This window comes from Centropristis striata, chromosome 21 (assembly GCF_030273125.1).
Source record: "Centropristis striata isolate RG_2023a ecotype Rhode Island chromosome 21, C.striata_1.0, whole genome shotgun sequence".
Classification (NCBI taxonomy): Eukaryota; Metazoa; Chordata; class Actinopteri; order Perciformes; family Serranidae; genus Centropristis; species Centropristis striata.
Window position 1 is genome coordinate 28,550,250 of NC_081537.1, and position 23,648 is coordinate 28,573,897.

General features: G+C 39.5%; 1 protein-coding gene across 1 annotated transcript in view; it reads right to left on the reverse strand.

Annotated features, from left to right (window-relative positions):
- Positions 1-23,648, reverse strand: part of LOC131959479 (ryanodine receptor 2-like) — a 241,865-nt gene that overhangs the window by 101,071 nt on the left and 117,146 nt on the right. Inside the window, exons 14-29 of the mRNA XM_059324681.1 lie at positions 18,300-18,435; positions 17,968-18,063; positions 16,369-16,487; positions 14,013-14,146; positions 13,661-13,902; positions 12,421-12,613; positions 11,475-11,679; positions 10,428-10,532; positions 7,545-7,648; positions 7,296-7,379; positions 4,466-4,625; positions 3,539-3,686; positions 3,304-3,404; positions 2,343-2,447; positions 2,082-2,256; positions 1,258-1,466 (exon numbers count right to left, since the gene is read on the reverse strand). Coding sequence (XP_059180664.1) covers positions 1,258-1,466; positions 2,082-2,256; positions 2,343-2,447; positions 3,304-3,404; positions 3,539-3,686; positions 4,466-4,625; positions 7,296-7,379; positions 7,545-7,648; positions 10,428-10,532; positions 11,475-11,679; positions 12,421-12,613; positions 13,661-13,902; positions 14,013-14,146; positions 16,369-16,487; positions 17,968-18,063; positions 18,300-18,435 — 2,316 coding nt within the window. The remainder of the gene's footprint in view (positions 1-1,257; positions 1,467-2,081; positions 2,257-2,342; positions 2,448-3,303; positions 3,405-3,538; positions 3,687-4,465; positions 4,626-7,295; positions 7,380-7,544; positions 7,649-10,427; positions 10,533-11,474; positions 11,680-12,420; positions 12,614-13,660; positions 13,903-14,012; positions 14,147-16,368; positions 16,488-17,967; positions 18,064-18,299; positions 18,436-23,648) is intronic.

Consider the following 23,648-nt stretch of genomic DNA (forward strand, 5'->3'; position numbering starts at 1 on the left):
GGCGTGATACTCCACCTCGTGGAACGAGGTGGAGGAGACGATAGTGACATGCGACAGAGCAGCAGCAGTGCTGTACAGTAGCACAGTGCTAACAGGCTACACAGTTAGCTCTGTAGCAGTACAGTGTGTATGTGCTACAGCAGAATGTATTCACTTAGCGACCTCCGTTTCTTTAAAACAAGCACCAGACACTCTGTGCACAATGAGCAATACTGGTTTGTTTACAATCAGCGGTGAAAACCACGAGTACAGTTAGCATGCCGGTTTGTTTACAATAAGCGGCGGACGATGTGCACAGTTAGCGACAGCAGCCGCAGTGAATCGTGATTCGATTATGTTGTATAAATCCATTGAACATACATATATAAGACATTAATGCAGGATTACGTGACCTGGCACAGTTTAGGATTTCAGTTTTATGGGAAAAGACAAACTCATTAAATGAATCAGCCTAGCATATCGTAAGAGGATGCTCTGGCTGATACGATAACATCAGAATAGGAATTTGACCTCTCAAGTGTGTTCTGATATCGAAAGTAGGACATAACAGGAAATAACAGGACATTAGAACTTTAGTTACCCATCAAACATTGACGCACAAACCTGCAAGATAAAAAAGACACCAAGTGTTGTCTGGCTCAGTGTTGTTCAACCATTTGGATCTGTCCGTCACCTTTGACATTTGTATCTGTTTTTGATACTTGCTAAATAAATCCTGCACAAGGCTGCCATTCGAATCTACCTGGTCTTCAGTAGTTTTTCTTTAAAGATTTTCAACAACAATGACTGTCGGACTAATTAGCAGTTGTGTCTTACACATCATGTGCGGCATCAAATATTCCGGCATGAAATATCCCGTTCATAGTGGTCCCTCTTCCAACAGTCCCACCAATTTTCCACCTGTGTGACTACCTCTGGAGGCGGAAAATCGGTGGTATCATTTGATCCCGGCATCCCGCTTCTGGCGCGTTCATAGTGGAGGCGAGACGTTACAGAGCCGTAAATGTCCCGGCATTAAACAGCACTATGAAAGGGGCTATTGAGACAGACATCCATTAACTCTTATTCACTCCTACGGGAAATTTAGAGTCACCAATTAAACCAAAGCTGTACGTTTTTGGACTGTGGGAAGAAGCCAGAGGACCTGGAAAGAACCCACGCTGAGAATATGCAAACTCCACACAGAAGAGCCGCAAGCCAGATTTAAACCTGCAACCCTCCGTAAAGTGGATCTGTATTGCGTGTGACTCCACTCACCTCTATGTGTTGGTGGTTGGGGGGGACAGGAACAAACTGCGGCAGCCTCTTGCTGAGCCACATGGTGACATCCCTGTTCATGTTGACAGCAAACGGTTCGTAGCCTTCCTGCAGGCCGCAGATGGTGAAGTACTTCAGAGTGCTGACATCTTTACCGAAGTTCATTCTCCCCACCTGACACACACCCAGACTGGACACTGGGATAAAACCTGGAGACGGAAAGAAGACATCTAAGATGATACGTTTTGTCCATTTCTACTTTTAGGACTATCCATAGAGGAACCTTTAGATGGTCAATTTTGGCAACTCCATATTCACCTGAATAGTTGATTGAAAGCAAGTTACACAGCTTCATCTTTGAACAATGTTTAGACAAATCTGCACATGGGGGACCTAAATCAAAGCACCAGACTTACAAAGATGATGTTGAGAGGTTTGTTAGCTTATGTGAAGAGAACTAGTAAGGTTCAACACTAATGTTGTGCTGTATTTCTCTCTCTTCTCTCCCTGTCTTCCTGTCCTGTTCACCTCTGTCATATTGGTTGTGTGTGCTGTATACGTTTGGATGGGATGATGGCTAATTTCGTTGTACTTGTGACTCTGAACAATGACAATAAAGGGACTTCTGAATCTGAATCAGATAATGACACCTTTGACCCTCCTCTATAGTTTACATGACACTTGTTTTCAAGGTTTTGCAACAGAATCAGAGAAAGAGGATTCAAACTTCCCATCAGTGTGATCAGGATCCTTGTTGTTCATCAAGGCAACAAAGTTGTACTGTTTTTAAGATGTGTGTGGGGTGCCAATGATGTCGCACTGACCTTCGCCAACTTCAAAGTCCTTGAAAGCCAGCTCAGATCCAGAGTCATCCAGTAGCACTTCTCCATTAAGTGTGAACATCATGGTGTGTTCATTCAGATCCACCATGCAGCCAACCACGTCCCCTGTCTGCCAGGCACGCCCAAAGTGCTCATTACCCTGGTTCCAGCGCTGGACCTAAAATAAATAAATAATCATGAACATCTTCCAATGTAGTAGAAACAATTAAAGTGAATATGTAGAGCGAAGAAAGATCTAGAAACCTTAAAGCCGTCAAAGACAAAGGCCTGGTCATCAGATCCCAGTTCCTGGTCTGGGAGGCATCCTGGCCTGGCCCAGCCCACCCTCATCTCTCCTGCTGTTAATACCTGGAGGACAAGCAGCAAGCAGCTAATATCCAGTTTAGGAACAGTAAAAACAGTAAATGTTCAGTGTGATAACTTGCACCTTGCAGTCTCCTGGAGTTTTGGGGACAATCAACACTCAGGAAGTATTCTGGCCCAGAGTTGGACGACTTTAACTCCTCCACCTGGGGCAGTAACTCATTCTCAACCCAACCCAGGGGGCAATCTACTAGTTCCAACAGAGAACCATGGCCTCAGACTTGGAGGTGCTGACTCTATCCTGACCTCGACTCATAAACCAATGCACAAAGTGGTGCAAGTCACTGCTTGTTGACGCCATCAAACTATAGCATCTACAAACAGCGGAAACCAAATATACGGACACAGCTATTAGCACACAGGGACACCGGTATCCCATATTTCCTGCATAACCCCTCACAGAACTCCTCACGGAACATGGTCATAAGTAGGGCTGCACGATTATGACCAAAATGATAATCACGATTATTTTTTGATCAATATTGTAATCACGATAATTAATCACGATTATTCATCATGTTAAGGAAAACATCTGTATTTTTAGTAATTTTAAGTCGCTAAATATAGCAACAAAGTCGCTAAGTTGGCAACACTGCTTCACCGGCTTTTACAAATGGCGTGTGTTGTTGTGGCGTCGAGTACTACGTCACATCCTGCTTAGCGTTCTATCCAATCAGCAACCAGGCTTTCTTTAGGGGAGAAAAATTACCTTGCCCGATGGTGGTTGGTGGACTACTGGTGTAGAAAGTGCTTGATTAGCTTTTGTGGCAAGCAATTTCTAACTTTTGAACAGTAGTGTATATTTTATAGCAATACTATCACATCTCTAATCGTGTCTTACCTCTAGTTCAAAGTACCACTTTCCTGCATTAACACAGTAGGTTTTTTCTGCTCTGAAAATTCGGAATCTCTCAGCAGATACGTTGCTGGGGTCAGTTTGAGCTGCTGGATGAGAAGAAGGCAGGGAGGAAGAGAGGGAGAAAGTAAGCTATACAATAAAGCACTCTTGTCATTGATTTGAATTCTATATAATCAACATGTCATTGAAGTAATACAATCAAGGGTGAGTATTGTACCATGGTCCTGGTCAGGAGCTTCCAGGTTGTATCCATATCCCAGCAGAGTCCTGACAGCCTCTCTCAGACTGTCTTTGTTGGACTTTTTGGTTCTCTCATCTAGGAGGACGTAGGGGACAAGACGAGGGTTTCTACGATTCTTCACATCCTGAGGTGAGACAGTGGAGCAGCAAGCAAACTGTAAAACATTAGTCAAGTAGTTCTTTGTGGGCCGAGATAAGCCTTTGTTCTCGTCAGCCAAATGGGTGAAGTGGGAAAGTGTTATCATTGTATAACCAAATGCTAACATTTCTCAACACATAAACAAACCCACACACACTGTAAAAAAAAACTGTTGTTTTTACAGAAAAAAAAACTGTGGTTGCCAGAACTTTACCGTAATAAATACGGTAGAACTCTTTTTAATATTACGGGAAAAAGATATTGGCACTGTTGATTTCACATTTAAGATTGCCATTTTATTCTATTTTTTACCGTAGTAATAAAACGTTTTTCTATCAAAAGAAACGCTGTTTTGGCATATAATTGACAAGACAATACTTTTTTAAATGCCGCATAAATTCAAGAATTTACCATTAAATATTACAGTATATTTTGGTTAGAGATATGGTGTTTAGAAAAAAGTATTTTTTACAAAAGACAAATGCAAAAATTACAGTTATGCTTGTATATATTATAGTATATTTTTGTTACAAACACGGTGCCAGTATATTCTACAGTGGAGTAATGTTTTGGGTTTTTTTACTGTAGAAATACTGTTTTAGCTGGTATATACATTTACAGTGTTTCATTGTTACTGAAACTGAATTAACCCATTTATCATTTTACGGTCTTCAACTGTCATGGTTTAGCAGATTTTCACCGTAAAAGGTACAGATATTTTTTACAGTGCACAGTGGCCAGTATTTAACAGTATGTGTCTCCTACCTGCTGGATGCCATAGGTCCAGCCCTGGCGGATGCGATCTCTTGCCCAGACATTGTGTGCGTTCTCAGCCAGTTTGTCCACCATGGCTTCCTGGGTGGAGGTCAGTTTGATGTGACTCAGGTCCAGAGGAGCAGGTTTATAACCACCAGACAACTCATAGCTGCACAGATAGAGTGGAATCACTGAATCATTAGCTAGCCAGGAGCTCAATGTGATGGTAATGATATTTTATTGTCAGATCCAGACAGAAATGTTTTTGCATCACATCAGGTCCATTTGCAACATCAGCAAAGACAAAAACTGAATACATACAGTAACATAACATTACAATCACTGAAGTCAACATATTTAAGATCACTGATTGTGCATTTGATCTGGGGTTAAGCTCAGAGTCAGTTTTAGGATTGACTAGTGCACAAAGAAGAGCTTCAGTCAATTCATACCCACTATGGTTGGGATCAGAGACAATGTTGTTAGCCGGCCTTAAAAATGTTTTCATGGTAAACTGATTCATAGATTTTCTCAAGGTGTTGACCTATGACCTTTGAGCAGCAGTTCTGTGTTTAAGGTGGCGAACAAACACTACCATGTAGTACAACAATAAGGAACACTCATGATGAGGATTTTGTCTACACGCTCCAAAAGACATAAGAGAAAATAAATTCTTTGTTTTGTCCTTTTGCTGACAGATTCAGTGTGGTCTTTCCAGATTTCATTTCATTTTATTAAGGATCCCAATTAGCTGATGCCATAGCAATCAGCCAGTCTTCCTGGGGTCCGTAACACATACAACATACAATACAATCACAATTAAGAACTATACAAAAACAAAAATATCAATTAAAAACAAAACAATACATACAATATAAAATAGACAAACCCACACAATAGTTGACAATATAATAAAATCACTAAACCTACCCAAAAACTAAATACAGCTGAGTTATTCAAAACAGATCATTCCCACAACACACCCAACAGATGAATTACTGTCTTAGATAGACTTTGAGTTTCCTTTAAAAAACTGATTTACTGTAGATACAGCAGAGATAATGAGGCAGATAATTCCAGAGAGACATTGATCTGTAGATAAAAGAACGCTGATTTTGAACGAGGCAATACAAGCCGACCATTGCTGGACACTCTAGTGTAATGATCATGAACAGTATTAGTAAAGACAACTACATACAAACAACAAAATAGCTACCGCTAACGCCGTAACGGTAGCGTTAGGCTACCGCTATTAGCCCCGCTACCGTAACGCCGGTGATCTTGCTACGAGCTGGGGGACAGCGGAGCCGCCGAGAGACCTTTCGCCTTTCAACTTTCGCTCTAAAATATTTAAAACACCATCTACAGCTAAAGAGAGTTTCACGTCTGCTGCAGCCATGTTGGATCCGTAAGAAAACAACAAGCTTCCGTCTGCCGGGTAGTACGCGTCATCATCTTGCCGTCCCTCCCCGTTCTGTGATTGGATCCCTAAAACAGGGCTAAGAAACCTCTCTGGTTTCCAGACCCTTTGGCAGTTCGAAATGAAATCGAGCATGCAAGGCAGTCTGGGTATACCCAGGCTACTGTATCATCAGAATACTTTAGAATGTAATAATTCACAGTGGTGTATTGAAATTACAACAACACTCTGGCCTCACAGCAAGAGGGCCACGGTTACGAATCCGATTCCTTCATCTTCGGTGGAGGAACAGTCCAAAGACATGCAGCTTAGGTTTATTGGTGACTCTAAATTGCCCGTAGCTGTGACTGAGCATGTGAATGCTTGTCTGTCTCTATGTGTCAGCCCTGTGATAGTCTGGGAACCTGTCCAGGGTGTACCCCGCCTCTTGCCCAGGGTCAGCTGGGATCGGCTCCAGCCCCCCTGTGGCCGAGTTTGAATAGGCAGTTAGGGATGAAAAGGTTTTATTCACCTTTACAAGGTGAGCTCTGCTAGTAAGAAGTGAGGAATACCAATGAATCTGCTGAACATTATTTGACACCAAAAGGCTCTTGCATAGGTGTTGGGTTTAATGTCTAGAAGTTTAGGGATGATATGGGCATGAAATTTAGGGTAATGACAATATCTGCAAAGTTGTCCATAACAGCAGGAGAGTGGATGCTTCTATAGCAAGGTTTTTTTTTGTTGTTTTTTTTTCATTAGTTTAGTTTTAATTTCGTTGTGATTTTTTGTTTTCAAATTCAGCTAGTTTTAATTCGTTTTTAGAGCGAGTTTGCTAGTTTTAATTCATTTTTATTTTTTGGAAAATGCTTAGTTTTAATGTAGTTTTTCTTAGTTTTAGTGATAGTTTTAGTTTTTTTTTGGAATTGCGTTATTTGTTGGGTGCCAGATTAAAAAAAGTCACAATAAATGTTTCCTTTATTTTCTTTGTCTGATCCATCTCAGCCTCAATAAGTCATTAAACCAGATAGATGAAATAGATTTCATATCAACCAAAAAGGTTTACGTATGAAAAATAGTTGACAAAGACGAAAACGAAGGACATTTTCACTATAATTTTAGTTAGTTTGTTAGTTTTGTAACCACAAAATACAGTTTCAGTTAGTTATCGTTTTTAGAAAAACTCTCGTTTTTATTTTTATTTCAGTTAACAAAAATGTTTTTTTCAATTCTAGTTTTCGTTATTTCGTTAGTTTTCATTAACTATAAAAACCTTGTTCTATGGAAGCCTGAAAGATCAGTTGATAATCTGATCACATCATCTAATTAAATGTTCCATTGTCCCCATTGTATCATTACATCATGCAATTCTTCAACATGTCCTTTTTGACTTGTGGCATTGCTATATTTTTAATGATACTAATGGTAGAGGTGACTTACGTTGCTGACAGTTTCATGCTCTTGACTTTGTCTACAGCGTGTTCATCTGCTAGGCCAACATGGCAACCCAAGGCCAGGAGAGTTCTGTAACACACGCACAAACACACAAATGTGTACTTTAGTATTCAGGTGTTAGATGTTGACCCAGACTGTGTGCTGATGTGCATTGACACGTTGTGTGTCACAGATACATATTGGCTCTAGATGTTATGTAAATGTCCTATGCTGCTCAAAGTAATGCTGCATTACTTGAGAGTCTCCAGAGACATCTGCAAGTTATAGCTTCGTTCTTGTTCAGGAAGCCTGGAGAACTCTACCAGACAGGGGTGTTGCCGTTTGTTATCATCTCGCACCTGAAACACACAGACACATAAAAAAAAAAAACATAGGTCAGGACAGTAAAGAAGAGACTTCGATTCTGTAGCTAATTAAGTACCAGGCCCGATGCAATGCTTACACAATGTTTAATATTTTCAAACATGACCACAAGAAGAATTTATAGTTTTTACAGAGAATTGGAGAAGCTTCTGGTCAGGGTGGAAAAGCCTCTGATGCAGTATTTTACTTAACACATATTTTTCTTCTTGGAAAACCTGTCACTGTTCTTTTGACAAGGACATTTCCACTGGAGACTACTGTTACGGTTGACACTGATGTGTCACCTGAAGCCTGTGTGTAAGCTAATAATAATACATTTTATTTAGAAGGCGCCTTTCTTGGCACTCAAGGATACAAAAAAGATAGAAAAAAAGAAACAAAAATATAATACACAAAATTAAGAACAATACAACAGATAGGACAGGGCAATTGTCATCACTGTCTCTACACTGTCAATCAATATGTGCTGTATGTCAGTCTGAGTGTGTGTTTGTGTGCATGCGTGACTAAATGCATGTGTGTGCATGCTTGTGTATGTGTACATACAGATGTGTATGTGGGGGAGGGAGGGGTGGGTTTTGTCATTTTTATTGTCTGTTTTTATTCTTATTTTTTGTAAAGCACTTTGTGTTGCATTTATATGTATAAAAAGCACTTTATAAATAAAGTTTGATTTGATGATCAAAGGAAATAGGCAGTTTTGAACAGATGTGTTTTGAATTCTGATTTGAAATGTGAATCAATGTTTCTGAGTTGGGGTGGTAGTGAGTTCCAGAGGCTGAATGCTCTGCTCCCCATGGTGGTGAGACGGGCGGAGGGGACAGACAGGTGTGTTGAGGAAGAGGATCTGAGGGAGCGGGAACATGGAAGAGGTGGGACAGATATGGGGGGGGGGTTGTGAATAGCTCAATACGGAACTGAACTGGGAGCCAGAGGAGCTGTTGGAGGACAGGGTGATGTGGTGGATAGAGGCGGTTCTTGATGCGGGCAGCTGAATTCTGGACCAGTTGGGAAGTGACGAGGCTTTTCACGAGGATTTTGATTGATTTGATTGATTGATTTGATGGAGAATTTATTTGAACACAAAATAAAAGACATACATTTAAAAACAAACGAACAACAATAAATACAAGACAACAACACAAAATGAAACAACAACAAGACTCAACACTTATTTGTGTTCAAAAGGAGTGGGAAGAAGCCAAAACTTATTAAATCCCACCCCTTCTCCCATGTTAATTTACTATATTCAGTTTTATAACAACAATAATATTTATATATATATATATATGTATGTATGTATAACACATAGTGATGTGTTTATAAACTTGTTAGTACCATTATTAACATACATAACTTGTTATTAACTTACAAACACATAAGTACACATACACCCATGTAGTCATAATGAGACAACAATGAACAAACAAACAACAACTTCACAAAAAAAAGAAAAAAAGTAATAATACATTTAAAAAATAAAATGTCAACAATAACCACCTCCTGTCATTTCACACACCCGTTTTCATCCCTAAGGATGGCAGCAGTGTGGGGGGTAAGGGAGGGGCGGAGGCGATTGATGTTTGGTAGGTGGAAGTAGGCAGACCGGGTAATGTTAATGATATGGGGTTGAAAGGATAGTGTACTGTCAAGGAGGACACCCAGACTCTTAACCTGGGGGTAGGGGGAGACGGAGGAGTTGTCCATATTGAGGGAAAAGCTGTCGGTTTTGGATAGAGTGGATTTGGTGCCAGCTAAGCACATAGAATCTTTATTTTCATATCCACAGGGCCTGCTACTCTCATTAGGACAGTGTGACCCCCAGTGGACAAAAGTGAATAGTAATGCATTGGATTAAAAAATATATTAATTAGCCTGGAAAGTAGAAATATGTGTCCAGGCCATTTATATTTGCTCTGGCAGATTAGTCTGGTCACTCTCCCATTCAGACTGATTTCCGGCCGATGTGGCCCCTGCTGGCCCACTCAGTGGGTTTGACGAGACGACTGACATCCAGTGTAACTCAAGAAACTCAGATCAAATGCTCAAGCGATCACATATAAATCAATACTCTGTTACTGTGGTCCCTATTTCTAACCTCAGATGTTTTCAGAAACACATTTTAGTGACTGTTTACTTGTTATTTGATAAAGTGTGTGACCCTGCAGCCATGATTATCCTGCTTGAAAACAGATCTACGTCACATGCTTCGTTGGTTGAGGTCATTTTCATTGCTGTGAATGGTTATAGCTCTATTTAGAGGCCTTTTTGTATGCACCCACTGATACCTCCATGGAAATCAAAAATGAACTGAGAGGTTCCAGACCTACAGGTGCATCTCAGTAAATGAGAATATCATAGAAAGGTTTATTTATGTCAGTAATTCAATTCAGAAAGTGGAAATAACACATTATATAGATGTCTTACACACAGAGTGAAACATTTCATGTCTTAATTTATTTAATTTCTTCTAATTATAATGATTATGGCTTACATTTAATGAAGACATAAAATTAAGCATCTCTGGCTGCATGTTTGACCCCCTGCTTTACATTTGTTGGAATGTGTTCAATTCAGAGTTGTATTGAGTTGAAAGTGACCTGTAAAGCTCGAATGACTTTTTAAAAAATGATTCAATCACAGGAGCAACACAAGAAATTGCCATCAGATTCAGGTAAAGAGGAACATCTCGTCTGAAAAGGGCTTATAATAAATGTTTCACATACAACCTTGAGCTGTTTGTCTGATACTCACTGCACCATAGGTCCAGCCCAGTTCTATCTTGTTCATCACCCACAGCTCATGGATGTTTTCTGCCAGCTTCTCCCTGATTCTCTCCAAATGAGGCGGCAACACAATCTACACGTACACAGAAAGACAAACGATTTACGATTGTTTCGGACATCACTCTTCTGTTGCTTTAGTCTAGCTCTATCCTTTTTATTTTGATTGACAGAAAAAGACGATGTCATGACCGCTGGTGTAGAATAAAACATATTTCTATAAAATAATATTAAAAAAATAGAAATCCTGGAACTGAATACAATTGACAGTCATTGAGCTCATGAAAAGGATTTTAAAAAGTAATAAAAATGAAAATTGTTTCACAATGTCTTAACCCTATGATGCACAAAATATGGACACCCCTTCTAAAGCACAACATGGGACCTGCATTCATTCCCCATGTTATTTAATGCTTGCAGTGTGTTTCTGTGCTCTATCTTTTGAAATCAACTTATTTTATGATTGAATAGTCCAAGTATTCTTTAAATATCTTGTATTTGATAACAACAGATCGTTATTTCCATTTTGCCTCTCATACTTAATGAAGAAAAAAAGTTTTTTTTTATTACATAGCTAACTACTTAGCCAAGAAGTTAGCTAAGAAGTTAGCTTAGAAAGCCACTTAGCCAAGAAGTTTGCTAAGTAGTTAGCTTAGAAAGCTCCTTAGCCAAGACGTTAGCAAAGTAGTTAGCTTAGCAAGCTACTTAGCCAAGAAGTTAGCTAAGTAGTTAGCTTAGAAAGCTACTTAGCTAAAAAATGGATATGGATCATTTTTCACCCATGTTGTGCATTATAAGAGTAGTGACACAAAAGGGATTTTTATTTAAAAAAACAACAAAGGAAAACATAAAATTAGGATGTCGACGATCAAAAACTGAAAATCTGGAATACTGAATGATGAAAATAATTTATTGCAAAGATATATAACATAAAAACTCATACATATCGGGTCACTTTAGACCCAAGTTGTGCATCAAAGGGTTATTAGCTGATAATAACTGTGGCATTGCTCTGTACCTGGCTGGTGTCCACAGGTGTGGGTGTAAATGCTGCCTGGCTCAAGGTGATTGTGGGTCCCAGCAGGTCTCTGGTTGCAGTCTGGTCCTGACTGGCCTCCAGCTTCAGCTTCTCCCTGGGCAACACCGCCTCATAGCAAGGAGCGTAACCAGGAGGAGGGAGGAACTTAAACTCCCCATGCCGACCCCCGAGGAGGAAACGCACTCTGCAGTGTGACAGTTGACAGGAGGGAGGGAAGATCGGTGTTTAGAGGGTTATATTTCAACATGGAAACATTAAGTTAATGACATGGGATTATTAGCCTTTGTTTGTTTGACAATTGACCAGGTATGCAAAGTTACATAGGTAAAAGGTTTATGAATAAAACATTAAATGAAATTTAATTAAATGTAATTAAAATTAAATTGCCACAAGTACTTCAAATCAAGTGCAGTAAAGCAATAAATGCATGTTTTGGAATTTCAAAAAAGTCTCCTTTTTTTACTTTAAGTAAAACTGTATTACAGCATGTGTTATTAATGTTATGTTCAATAAGCATCATAAAATATATTAATTCTAATTGTGTGACACTGAACTTACACTCTGAAAAGTCTGCAAATAAACAGTTAAATCAATAGCCAATGTAGTGTTAGTGTTCTACTGTAGATAGAAAGAAAGAGCATCCTGTGTATTTAAGCAAGAAATATGCTTAATAAATCTACCAATCAGTCAAATTGTGGCCGATTATTACTACATAGTGTAACTTAAATTGGAAAAATATGAATGAAATGAGGCTTCTTTTGTCGTCATATTGAAGGTGACTCTGATCTGGAGGTCATTTACCAGATTTTTATAACTTTTATGGTTAAATGTTGTCAGACAGAATACGTTTTGTATGACATGAGAGGGGAGAGAGACAATAACTGAAGTTTCATGTGTTGTGAACTGTGTTCAGTGAAGTACTGACTTGACTCCTGCAGAAAAGCTGGCCACAGGGAAGAAGAGGCCGTCAGAGTTGAAGTTCTCAAACATGCCTTGAACTGGCTGGCCATTGATCCTGAAGGATATACTGGGCACGCTGAGGTCCAGGCAGCAGCTCACCACATCCTCTGCTCTCAGAAGATGCTGATTGGGGGAGCTAACTGTCCGCGCAATGCAGCCTGCACAAGAGGACACAGTTTAGTTTGGTGTGAGCTTGACTTGGAGCATCTGAACTTCGATTCTGTCATCTGGAACAGTCTGACTTCATATTCCTCATCTGTTGGAAGGTAATTTATATGTTTTTAAATCTGTTATGAATCTGTTATGTGCATGTGTTAAGTGCATGCTCTGTTTAAAATTTGTAGAGCAGCTTGTCTTAATTTGTTCCTATGCAGAAAGCACATAAACCTTGTAGTTTCACGACCCTGCCAGTTTGCAGTGGTGGAAAAAGTATTCAGATCCCGTACTTAAGTAAAAGTACTAATACCACACTGTGAAATTACTCAACTACAAGTAAAAGTCCTGCATTCAAAACTTACTTCAGTAAAAGCACAAAAGTATCAGCATCAAAATGTACTTTAAGTATCAAAAGTAAAAGTACTCGTTATGCAGAATGGACCAAATCAGATTCTTTTATATATTCAAATAAATTATTGGATTATTTGTATTGATGCATTTATTTAAGCACCATTTTAATTTCCTCAAGATAGGGCTCATTTTAACTACTTAATATACTGTTATGAGGTTAAATAAAGAAATAAAACATCTTATCACTTTAAGCTTATCATGATTTTCATGTCAAAATTAACTAAAGCTGTCAGCTAAATGTAGTGGAGTAAAAAGTACAATATTTACCTTAAAATGTAGTGAAGTAGAAGTATAAAGTTACATAAAATGGAAATACTCAAGTACAAGTACCTTAAAATTTTACTCAAGTACAGTACTTGAGTAAATGTACTTAGTTATATTGCACCACTGCCAGTTTGCCAGAACTATCTATTCTACGATTGGAACCGGCCAGAACTCCAACACCGCTCGGAAAGAAAACTAGTAGCTTTGCATCCACTACTGGCCAAAAACCATAAATAACCTATAAGCCTCTCTCTGACAGGGTGAGGACTGGTCCAAATGTCCTCACTTAAAAAAAAAATTCCTCACTCTGTTGGTTAAAAACGTATTCCAGTCGTCACTATGAAGGATGTACAAGACACACAGACACATCTCACCTGACCAGAGATGGAGTCCATCGAAGCCGTAGGAGTAGAGGTCATCACCCACCCCGTTACCACCCCACCCCTCACCCCCGCTGGGGTAGGGTGCGTAGCCGCTGGTGTTAGCCCAGCCCACTCTGAGGTGAGAAGCCTCTGCTGTGACGAAGGGCAGTGCCTGATCCACGATCAGCTCGTAGTACCACTTCCTGTACTGAGCAGAACCGTCACTGACCCCCAGGAAGATGTTAGGGCGCATGCTGGAAGGACAATGAGACGAGAGGAGAGACAGTCAGCGATCTGAAAACCACCTCTCAGTTAGTTAGAACCACAACTGTGCGTGTGTGTGTTGGCGTGTGTGTGTATCTACCTGCTTACGTGGTTGATCAGGCGGGTTTGCAGTAACAGATCTCTTCCTGGCAGCAGGTTGTCACAAATCAGGTGCTGGTTGGAGCGCACTGCCACACCGTGACACACACACAGTGAACACAACACATCTAGAACCTAGATGGCACACACATACCAGATAATATGTAAGTATTGTAAATGTATTATTATTACAGTATGAACACATTAGGGTTGTCACGATACTAAAATTTTCAACTCGATACCGATACTCAGGAAAATATTCGATACTCGATACTGTTTTCAATACCACAAGGATAAAAACAAAGACCCCAAAATTATTAACAAGAAAAATGCAACATGTTAAAATTAACAAAATCACAGGTTTAATATTTATAATAAAAACAGAACAACAAAAAAAACTGCAACTATGCTAACAAGCCTGAGGTAGTGCAAAAAATAAATCAATACAATAAACAATAACAATTAGAACAATATTTTGAGGTTGTATGCTGTCCACAATATTAGGCAAGCTTGATAAGTCGACTTTTCTCTGCTTCATTCTAAGACTTCAAGAGAGAAAATAACACTTTTCAGTCACCAATATTTATGTAAACTTATTAACTCAATGCTTATGTATACTGACACTGTGTCAATTAACATAATATGGACATACTAAGTGCCTGATTTATGTATTTATTTACGTTGTTTATAATCATTAATGTGACTTCAGCCTTTAATTGCTAGCTGCGGCTAATGGCTAACAATAACACGGCCAACATTAATGCGGGCCACTGGCCACGATAACATCAGTAATAGGTCAGTTTGAAACGAAAGGTCGGGGGGGGTATCGATACTTTTGAAAATGAGTATCGTATCCGGATACAATGTTTTAGTACTGATACTTTGGTAACACTTTCTATGAAGACTACATCTATAGTGCATTATGAGCGCATTCATAGTGAATTATAATGCTCATTATAATCAATCATAATGCATTATGACTGCATTCATAAACACATATAAAGCTTCATGATGCACTATATCAACAGTTGTAAATATAGCTTATAATGACTTATAAATCCAAGTGTCTTATGAGTGCTCGACTGGTTATAAACTACAGGCTGACTGATGAGGCTTATAATACATAACAACTACTCATACCCCTCTATACACACACCTCAACAATCAATTGTTATAAGGACTCATAGGATGCCATAAGTATAAATAAATGATCAATGTATGCTTTAAGTAAAGTGAGGTTCATATAGACGCATCTATAATGCAGTATAGCTAATCATGATGTTTCATTGTTGGCGTTAAGTAAAGTGTAACACATTTTCATGCATTTAAAAGAAGCTATGCTGCATCATAAGTCCATACCAATATATATACATTATTATATATACAATATCCATTTTGTGGACAAAATATGCACGTGGATTGCCCCCTACAGGTTGAAACTGAGCTTTACCGTTACATTCCTAATCTTAGTGTAATTCTCTATATTTGGTATCTGACGAAATGACTTATGATGCAGCATAGCTTCTTTTAAATGCATGAAAATGTGTTACACTTTACTTAACGCCAACAATGAAACATCATGATTAGCTATACTGCATTATAGATGCGTCTATATGAACCTCACTTTACTTAAAGCATACATTGATCATTTATTTATACTTATGGCATCCTATGAGTCCTTATAACAATTGATTGTTGAGGTGTGTGTATAGAGGGGTATGAGTAGTTGTAATGTATTATAAGCCTCATCAGTCAGCCTGTAGTTTATAACCAGTCAAGAGCACTCATAAGACACTTGGATTTATAAGTCATTATAAGCTATATTTATAACTGTTGATATAGTGCATCATGAAGCTTTATATGTGTTTATGAGTGCAGTCATAATGACTTATGATTGATTATAATGAGCATTATAATTCACTATGAATGCGCTCATAATGCACTATAGATGTAGTCTTCATAGAAAGTGTTACCGATACTTTTTGGAGTATCGATACTTTTGACAACCCTAGAACACACACATACAAAGACCTATTAGACAAGAGAGTGAACAGCAGGTTCTTCATAGATTTGATTGGACAGGCTTCGGCTCTGTTTCTTTCCTCCAGGAATCTATTACAATGCAGTTCCACTTGACGGATGTAAAACAAAGATCAGTTAAGATATAAGCCTAAATCTGCTCATTCCTCCAGCTGTTAGTCCTCAGCTGCCTCAGGTTCCGTCCACAGATTTCTGGGAGCCTTTTTGTACAACACACAATTATCCATGTGGAACATTTGAACTTTTCAAACTGATTTCAATGTTTTTAATGGAAGCATGTGAGAAACTTTTTTTTAAAAGTACACTGAAGCCTTCACCTTGTAGTTGCGTCCGTGCTTGTCCAGCAGAGATATAATGGATTTGATGTGTCCCTCTTTGATTATGTTCAGTGCCTCAGGACTCTCCACCAGCACACAATGAAGCACCTCTAGTATACCTAGAATACAAAATATGTATGATGACATGAATGTACTGAGTGATGAGATGATGGGAATGTATTTTTTTATTGACTATTTATTATGCTTTTAACCTTCTGAGTCCAGTACGGGAGTGCATTAGATTTTGTTGTATTCCTGTGCAATGACAAATAAATCTAATCTAATCTAATATTTTTGTGCAGAAAATACAATGCAGAAAATTATGCTTGAGGTGATTCAGAAATGGTTTCATCATTACATAAAATATCTTTCCTCTATCACCTACAGACACAGCAATCGCGCAGTAAGTTGTGGTACGACTGAATAATGATAATGATATAATGGACAGTGTAATACATTGTTTATACAATGTAAGGTTAGGTAAGGTTTTTTTGTTTAAGAAAGCAGCTTTCTGAGCACCTTTACATAAAAACACTGGTGCAAAATTGTTATTTTCATTCCAGTTTATAATTTCATCATAGCAGCAGCCATATCGGTGATCTGGCAACTTTTCCTCTCTTAAATCTGTATCAAAAACCCAAAATCAGTCAGGCCCTAGTTTCAAATTTTTAAATTTCAAACCTTCATCATCAGAATTTCAGAAGAACAAATCAATCCTCAAGATATAGTTCAGGGATGGGCAACTTAAATGCTGGAGGGGGCCACAATTTTTCATGGACACTACCACAGGGCCACATATAGGACCGTGCACTTAACCCGATATGATGAAACTGCAATTTTAAATATGTTTACAGTGCAGTAACTTAACATATTTCATGGGCTGGGCCTCCAGTTGCCCATCCCTGATATAGTTTATTTCGATTTGTTTTCTACAACTAAATATCAAAATAATGACCAGAGTTCTTTCACCTGCTGTTATATCTTGAGAAGACAGAAATTGGACTGTCTAATTTCAACATCATCCCTTTATGATGACCTAATGGTGATCAGTGATCGACTGCACATCAAGGTTATAATAGTTTTGGATTTTTCATTAGTTTTAGTTTTAATTTCGTTGTCAATTTTTGTTTTCAAATTCAGTTAGTTTTAATTCGTTTTTAGAGTGAGTTTGCTAGTTTTTATTAGTTTTTATTTTCTGGAAAATGCTTAGTTTTTATTAGTTTTAGTTTTAGTATTTTTTTGTAATGGGGTATTTGTTGGGTGCAAGATTTAATAAGGTCACAATAAATGTTACCTTTTTTTCCTTTGTCTGATCCATCTCAGCCCCAATAAGTTAGATGAAATAGATTTCATATCAACCAAAAAGGTTTACGTATTAAAAAAGTTGACAAAGACAAAAACTGAGGACATTTTTACTATAATTTTAGTTAGTTTTAGTTAGTTTTGTAACCACAAAATACAGTTTCAGTTAGTTCTCGTTTAAAAAAAACAAACTCTTGTTTTTATTCTTATTTCATTTAACGAAAATTATTTTTCAATTCTAGTTTTCGTTATTTCGTTAGTTTTCGTTAAAGACTCGTTAAAGACATGCTGACCTACCAGAAGAGGCCTCCAGTCTCTCCAGTCTGCTGATCAGCCAGTCCAATGACCCGGAAAACTGAGCACAGTTCTTCCTGTTTCCTCTGATCAGTGCAGCTGAGAGGAAACACAAGAGGAGAGACATGACCTAAGAGGTGCTACTTTTATGTGATAATGCGTCATTCTTACTGTTTCTATATCTGTGGTGATCTCTGTCCTGATATGAACATCAATTTAATTTAATGTGACAACTTTCTATGAAACTCTTTGTAAGATGTGGTTTAAGATAAAAGAAGATGTTGTAATTATAATTTCTAGTGTGTGTGTGTGTGTGTGTGTGTGTGTGTGTGTACCCAGTAGCTGGTAAAGGGAGTTGAGGATGGAGCTCCAGGCCTCTCCTGCCTCCCTTCCTACTGCCTCAGCAAAATGAGCTGCACTGCTGTAGACGTGAAGACGATCAATACATTCCAATACCAGGTTGATCATGCCCTACAGACACAGACGTTGTTGGTTTTACTGTTCAATTCATTTACATTTAGTCATTTAGCAGACTCTTTTATCCAAAGCGACATACAGGAAAAAAGGGGACCAATCAAGGTATAGTGCAATAAAAGCCATTAGTGCAGCAGTAAGTGCTAGTGAGGATTCTTTAAGGAGGAGTCACGTGATCAACTGGACAGAGATGGCAGCTTAAGTTTTAGCTCCCAGCCCAACCTTGCCAAATAGTTAGTTATTACGGTTCTCACTTCAATATTGTATCACTTCGTGCTCTATAAAGTCGACTAAGGTGAAATGTCAGGCAAGAACAAAGTCCAGCGTCAAGATATTGATGCCATTGCAGATGCTCTGATGGAGAAACAGCGAAGCTACCTCGAGCCGCGGCTCTCTCAGATTCAACAAGTTGGGATCGACAACGAGGAGAAGCTAACGGCTATCCATGGACAACTAGCATCATTGACTGCAAGCCTCGGCTCTATCAGGTCTGATGTGGACACTCTTAAAACTACAGTGGAAAGCCACTCAAGCTCACTAGATAATCATGACCGTGCTCTTCAAGCACTGGAGGTGAAGCTGGCTGACATGGAGGACAGGAACCGAAGGTGCAATATCCGTATCATTGGCTTGAAGGAAGGCTTGGAAGGTTCTAATGCTGTTCAATATCTCTCGAGCTCCCTGCCTATATGGTTCCCCAATCTTGCAGATGTTCAGTTCGACATTATGAGGGCCCACCGCATTTACAGCGAGAGCTCAAATAAGAAGACCATCAACAATCGCACGTTGATCTTTAATGTGCTCCGCTACACAACCAGACAGGCAATTCTACAGGCTGCACGGAAGAATCCTCTTTCTGTCGAGGGTCGTAGAATCCGGTTCTCTCCAGACTACAGCAATTACACGGTGAAACGACGTCAAGCTTTCCGTCAAGCCATGGATTCAGCGCGAGACAGAGGTCTGGATTTTTTCCTGCTCTACCCGGCAACTCTGAAGATTAAGGAGGGTACCCGGTACAGAGCGTTCACCTCCGCTAAGGAAGCCGAGGACTTCGTGATCCGTGCTACTCCCCATCCAACTGTATTAGCGACGGCCGACGCTTGGAACCCCACAACGGGTAACGCAATGGAGGAAGAGGATTAAAAGCAGCTATCTGATGAACGTTGGCGCCTGGTATTTTGATTTGTTTTTGATCTTTTAATGTGCCACAGTCATTTTTTCCCCTCTTATTTACTGCTACATTTGCAGAGACTATGATTCCAGGTATCCTTATTGAATACGTTTTGAATTTTATTCTTCATTGGCTACTTAGGTCCACTTTAGCTAACGTGTGTTATGCCAAGCCTCCTCTTTATTGTGTGATGTCTGCGGCTTTGTGCCTTTTGTATCCCTTTTTAGCAAAACGGGTTGATTTTTAAGTTGATGTAGTGTGGAACCAGATATTGTAGCCGTATAACTTTGGGCGGGTGTTTCTTTTTTGCTGCCCCGTATCCAATCTTGATCACAGACCTACTTTGATTGTTAGCCTTTTGGCTCTATGTTTTCCCCGTTTCTCTCACCTCTCCCTTTGTGTCTTTGTCTCGTCTGTTTGTGTGTTCTTGTATTTTACATGTTTAGTGCAATGAGGGACTTTACTTTGACTGCGCTCTTGCTAGGTCTTGGACGTGTATACCTATGTTATTTTTTTGATAATGGGTGAGCTTGCACTTTTGGTTTGGAACTGTGGCGGACTGAATGCTCCTCATAAACGAGCTAGTACTCTAGGCTTACTGAAAAAGAGAAACATTGACATTGCATTATTACAGGAGACACACTTACTTCAGGCTGATAACAGCCGTCTGGCTAATAGGTTTTATCACACAATTGCATTTTCCTCTGCAACCACAAAAACAAAAGGAGTGGCCATTGTTGCCAAACGGAATCTCTCAATCAAAGTGCTATCTTCTTGGGCGGATGATTCAGGCAGGATTGTGATCTCCACCATAGAATATAGCAATAGGAAAATTGCTCTGGTATCAGCTTACGCACCAAATGGTTTTGATGGCAATTTTTACAATACACTCAGCAGCCAAATGCTGGAGTTAACAGACTGTTCTTTCATTGTTGGTGCAGATTTTAATGCTGTATGGGACCCTATAGTTGACAGGTCGGGTGCGAGGGCCACAAGAGACCAGGCGCAGGCTACAAGTGCTCTGAAATCTTGGGCCAGTAGCCTAGGGCTGAAAGATATTTTGCGTGTAGTCAATCCCACTTGCAAGGATTATTCATTCTTTTCAGGTAGACACAAATCCTTCTCTAGGATTGATTTTCTTTTTGCGTCTCCTCATCTATTTCATTCCATTGAGAAAGCAGTGTTACTCCCAATAGCATTATCTGACCATAAAGGGGTCCTTTGCTCTACCACCCTTGGGAGACTATCTCAACGTGCTGTTAGATGGCGTTTCAACACTTCTTTGTTGAAAGATGAATCCTACATCACTCAGTTCATCACTGAATTTCAGATGTTTGCAGGACTTAATGTTGGCTCTGTGGAAGACCCCAGGATATTGTGGGATGCGTTAAAAGGCTTTATTAGGAGCAATGCTATTCTATACTGTTCAAATAAACGCAAAGCTAGGTCACTTCAACTTCAAAATCTCGAAGCTGAATTTGCCAGGTTAGACTTACTGCTGCAAGCGAATTTCACTGATCAAATAGCTTTGAAACGATCTTTGGTCAAGAAAGAAATAACTAACATTCTAAAACAGAAGTCTGAATTTCTAATTCATAGGACGCGTCAGCGCTATTATTTCCATGGCGCTAGACCTAGTCACCTACTCGCCATGAGAATTAGGGCCAATGATCATTTTGCAGATATACCTGCCATTAAATCCTCAGATGGCATTATCAGGACTGTTCCTGAGGAGATTAACAAAACTTTTCAGACTTTTTATTCTGATCTGTATGAATCTGAAGTTTCTTTGGACAAAGCCCACTGTGTCAGATGGCTAAATAAGCTAGATTTGCCTCAATTATCGGTAGAGGAATCGGCTGACTTAGACAAATTGGTTACTATAGAAGAACTAAGGGTGGCGGTACAGAGTATGCAAAAGGGGAAATCACCAGGCTTGGATGGGATCCCCCCTGAGTTCTATGCAACTTTCTGGGAACAACTGGGTCCCTTTCTTTTTGACATGGTGAATTTCTCTATTGAAAAGGGCAAGTTCTCAAGGGATGTTAATACAGCTTTGATTTCCTTGCTTCTGAAAAAAGATAAGGATCCATCAGAATGCTCTAGCTACCGACCTCTGAGCCTTTTAAACTCAGATTTAAAAATCTTTGCGAAACTCCTGGCCTGCCGTCTGGAGTCATATATGTCTAAACTAGTCAAGCCTGACCAAACAGGATTCATAAAAACAAGAATGGCAGCGGATAACCTTAGACGCCTTCTGCACATTGTTGATGCTGCAGAGGGCAGCAAGATACCAATGTCAGTTCTTTCTCTTGATGCAATGAAAGCCTTCGACCGGCTTGAGTGGTCTTTCCTTTGGTCAGTGTTAGAGGGGATGGGGTTTGGTAACACTTTCATTGGAATGATTAAAGTCATGTACTCTAACCCATCAGCCCGAGTCTTAACTGGGCGCACCTTTTCTTCTTTATTTCCAGTTTCTAGATCCTCACGTCAAGGCTGTCCCCTGAGCCCTGCGTTATTTGTCCTCTCTTTAGAGCCCCTGGCTCAAGCTATTCGCCAGTCTAGTATGGTGTCTCCTATCTCAATCTGCAATACACAGCATCACCTCTCATTGTTTGCAGATGATGTTATGGTCTTTTTAGAAAAACCCTCTCAGTCTATTCCCCACCTTCTGTCTATATGTGAAGAGTATGGTGGAATGTCAGGCTTTAGAATTAACTGGTCAAAATCTGCGCTACTACATTTAAATGATTCCTCTAGCAATTCAAGCATCTCTGTTGGCATTCCAATTGTTAAACAACTCAAATATTTAGGCATTGAGATTTTCCCTTCCTTAAACCAGATTGTTAAACATAACTACTTAATTACTCAGAAAAATGTTTTGAAAGACATGGAAAAATGGATGCTTCTACCTATGTCTATTCAAGCTCGTGTTTCAGTGGTTAAAATGAATGTTTTACCCAGGATTAATTTTGTGAGCTCAATGCTCCCCCTCTCTCCCCCTTCTGATTATTGGGTCAAACTGCAATCAGCGGTATCTAAATTTATTTGGAAAGGCAAGCGGCCGCGACTTAAGATGGCCACTTTACAGAGGAGGAAGGAAGATGGCGGCCTTTCAGTTCCTAACTTTAAACTTTATTTTTGGTCCTTTGTGTTAAGGCCTCTCCTCACCTGGTTTGACCCAGATGTCGCCGCTTCATGGCGCATTTTAGAAAATGCTAGGACAGAACCATGGTCTTTACATGATGTTCTTTTTGCCAACATTTCCAATCAACAATGCCAGCTACGCTTTGGCCCAATTGTCTCTCATATCATCAAAATTTGGAGACTAGTTGAAAAGTATCGCCATATATCTTGTAACTGGCATACACTTTCTCCATTATTCAATAATAAATCACTTTTGATTGGTGGGAGGCCTATAAAAGCACCACAGTGGGAACAGCGGGGGGTCCATTATTTAAAGGACATAATTAGTGAGGTTGGTTTGTTACCTTTTTCCGATTTAGAAAATGCATTCAGTCTGCCACGTTCCTCATTTTTCTTTTATCTTCAATTAAGATCAGCACTTAAGGCACATGGTGTCCCCTGGCAGAGATCTTTGCCCGTTCATCCATTGAGGAAACTGTTTGTTGTGGAGTCAAAAACCAAGGGTATGGTATCTAGGCTTTATCAGTTCCTAGTGATCCCTAGACGCTTTGGCCTTCCTGTAGAGAGGATCTGGAGCGCGATTGCCCAAGTCTGACGAGTGACAAGTTTGATTGGCATGATGTATGGTCTAACATACCAGAAGTGTCACGCAATCCAGACCACCAACAGATCCACTATAATTTCATTCATAGGACATATCTCACCCCTGTGAAATTACACCACATGAAAATAATTAACAGTCCTTTATGCACCCTCTGCCCCATGCAGGCTCAAGGTACTTACCTTCATATGATTTGGGACTGCTCTCCTGTGTATCAGTTCTGGAATAATATTGCATCCTGTCTGTCTACCATAATCAATGACGCTGTACCTGTTAACATAAGTGTTTTGA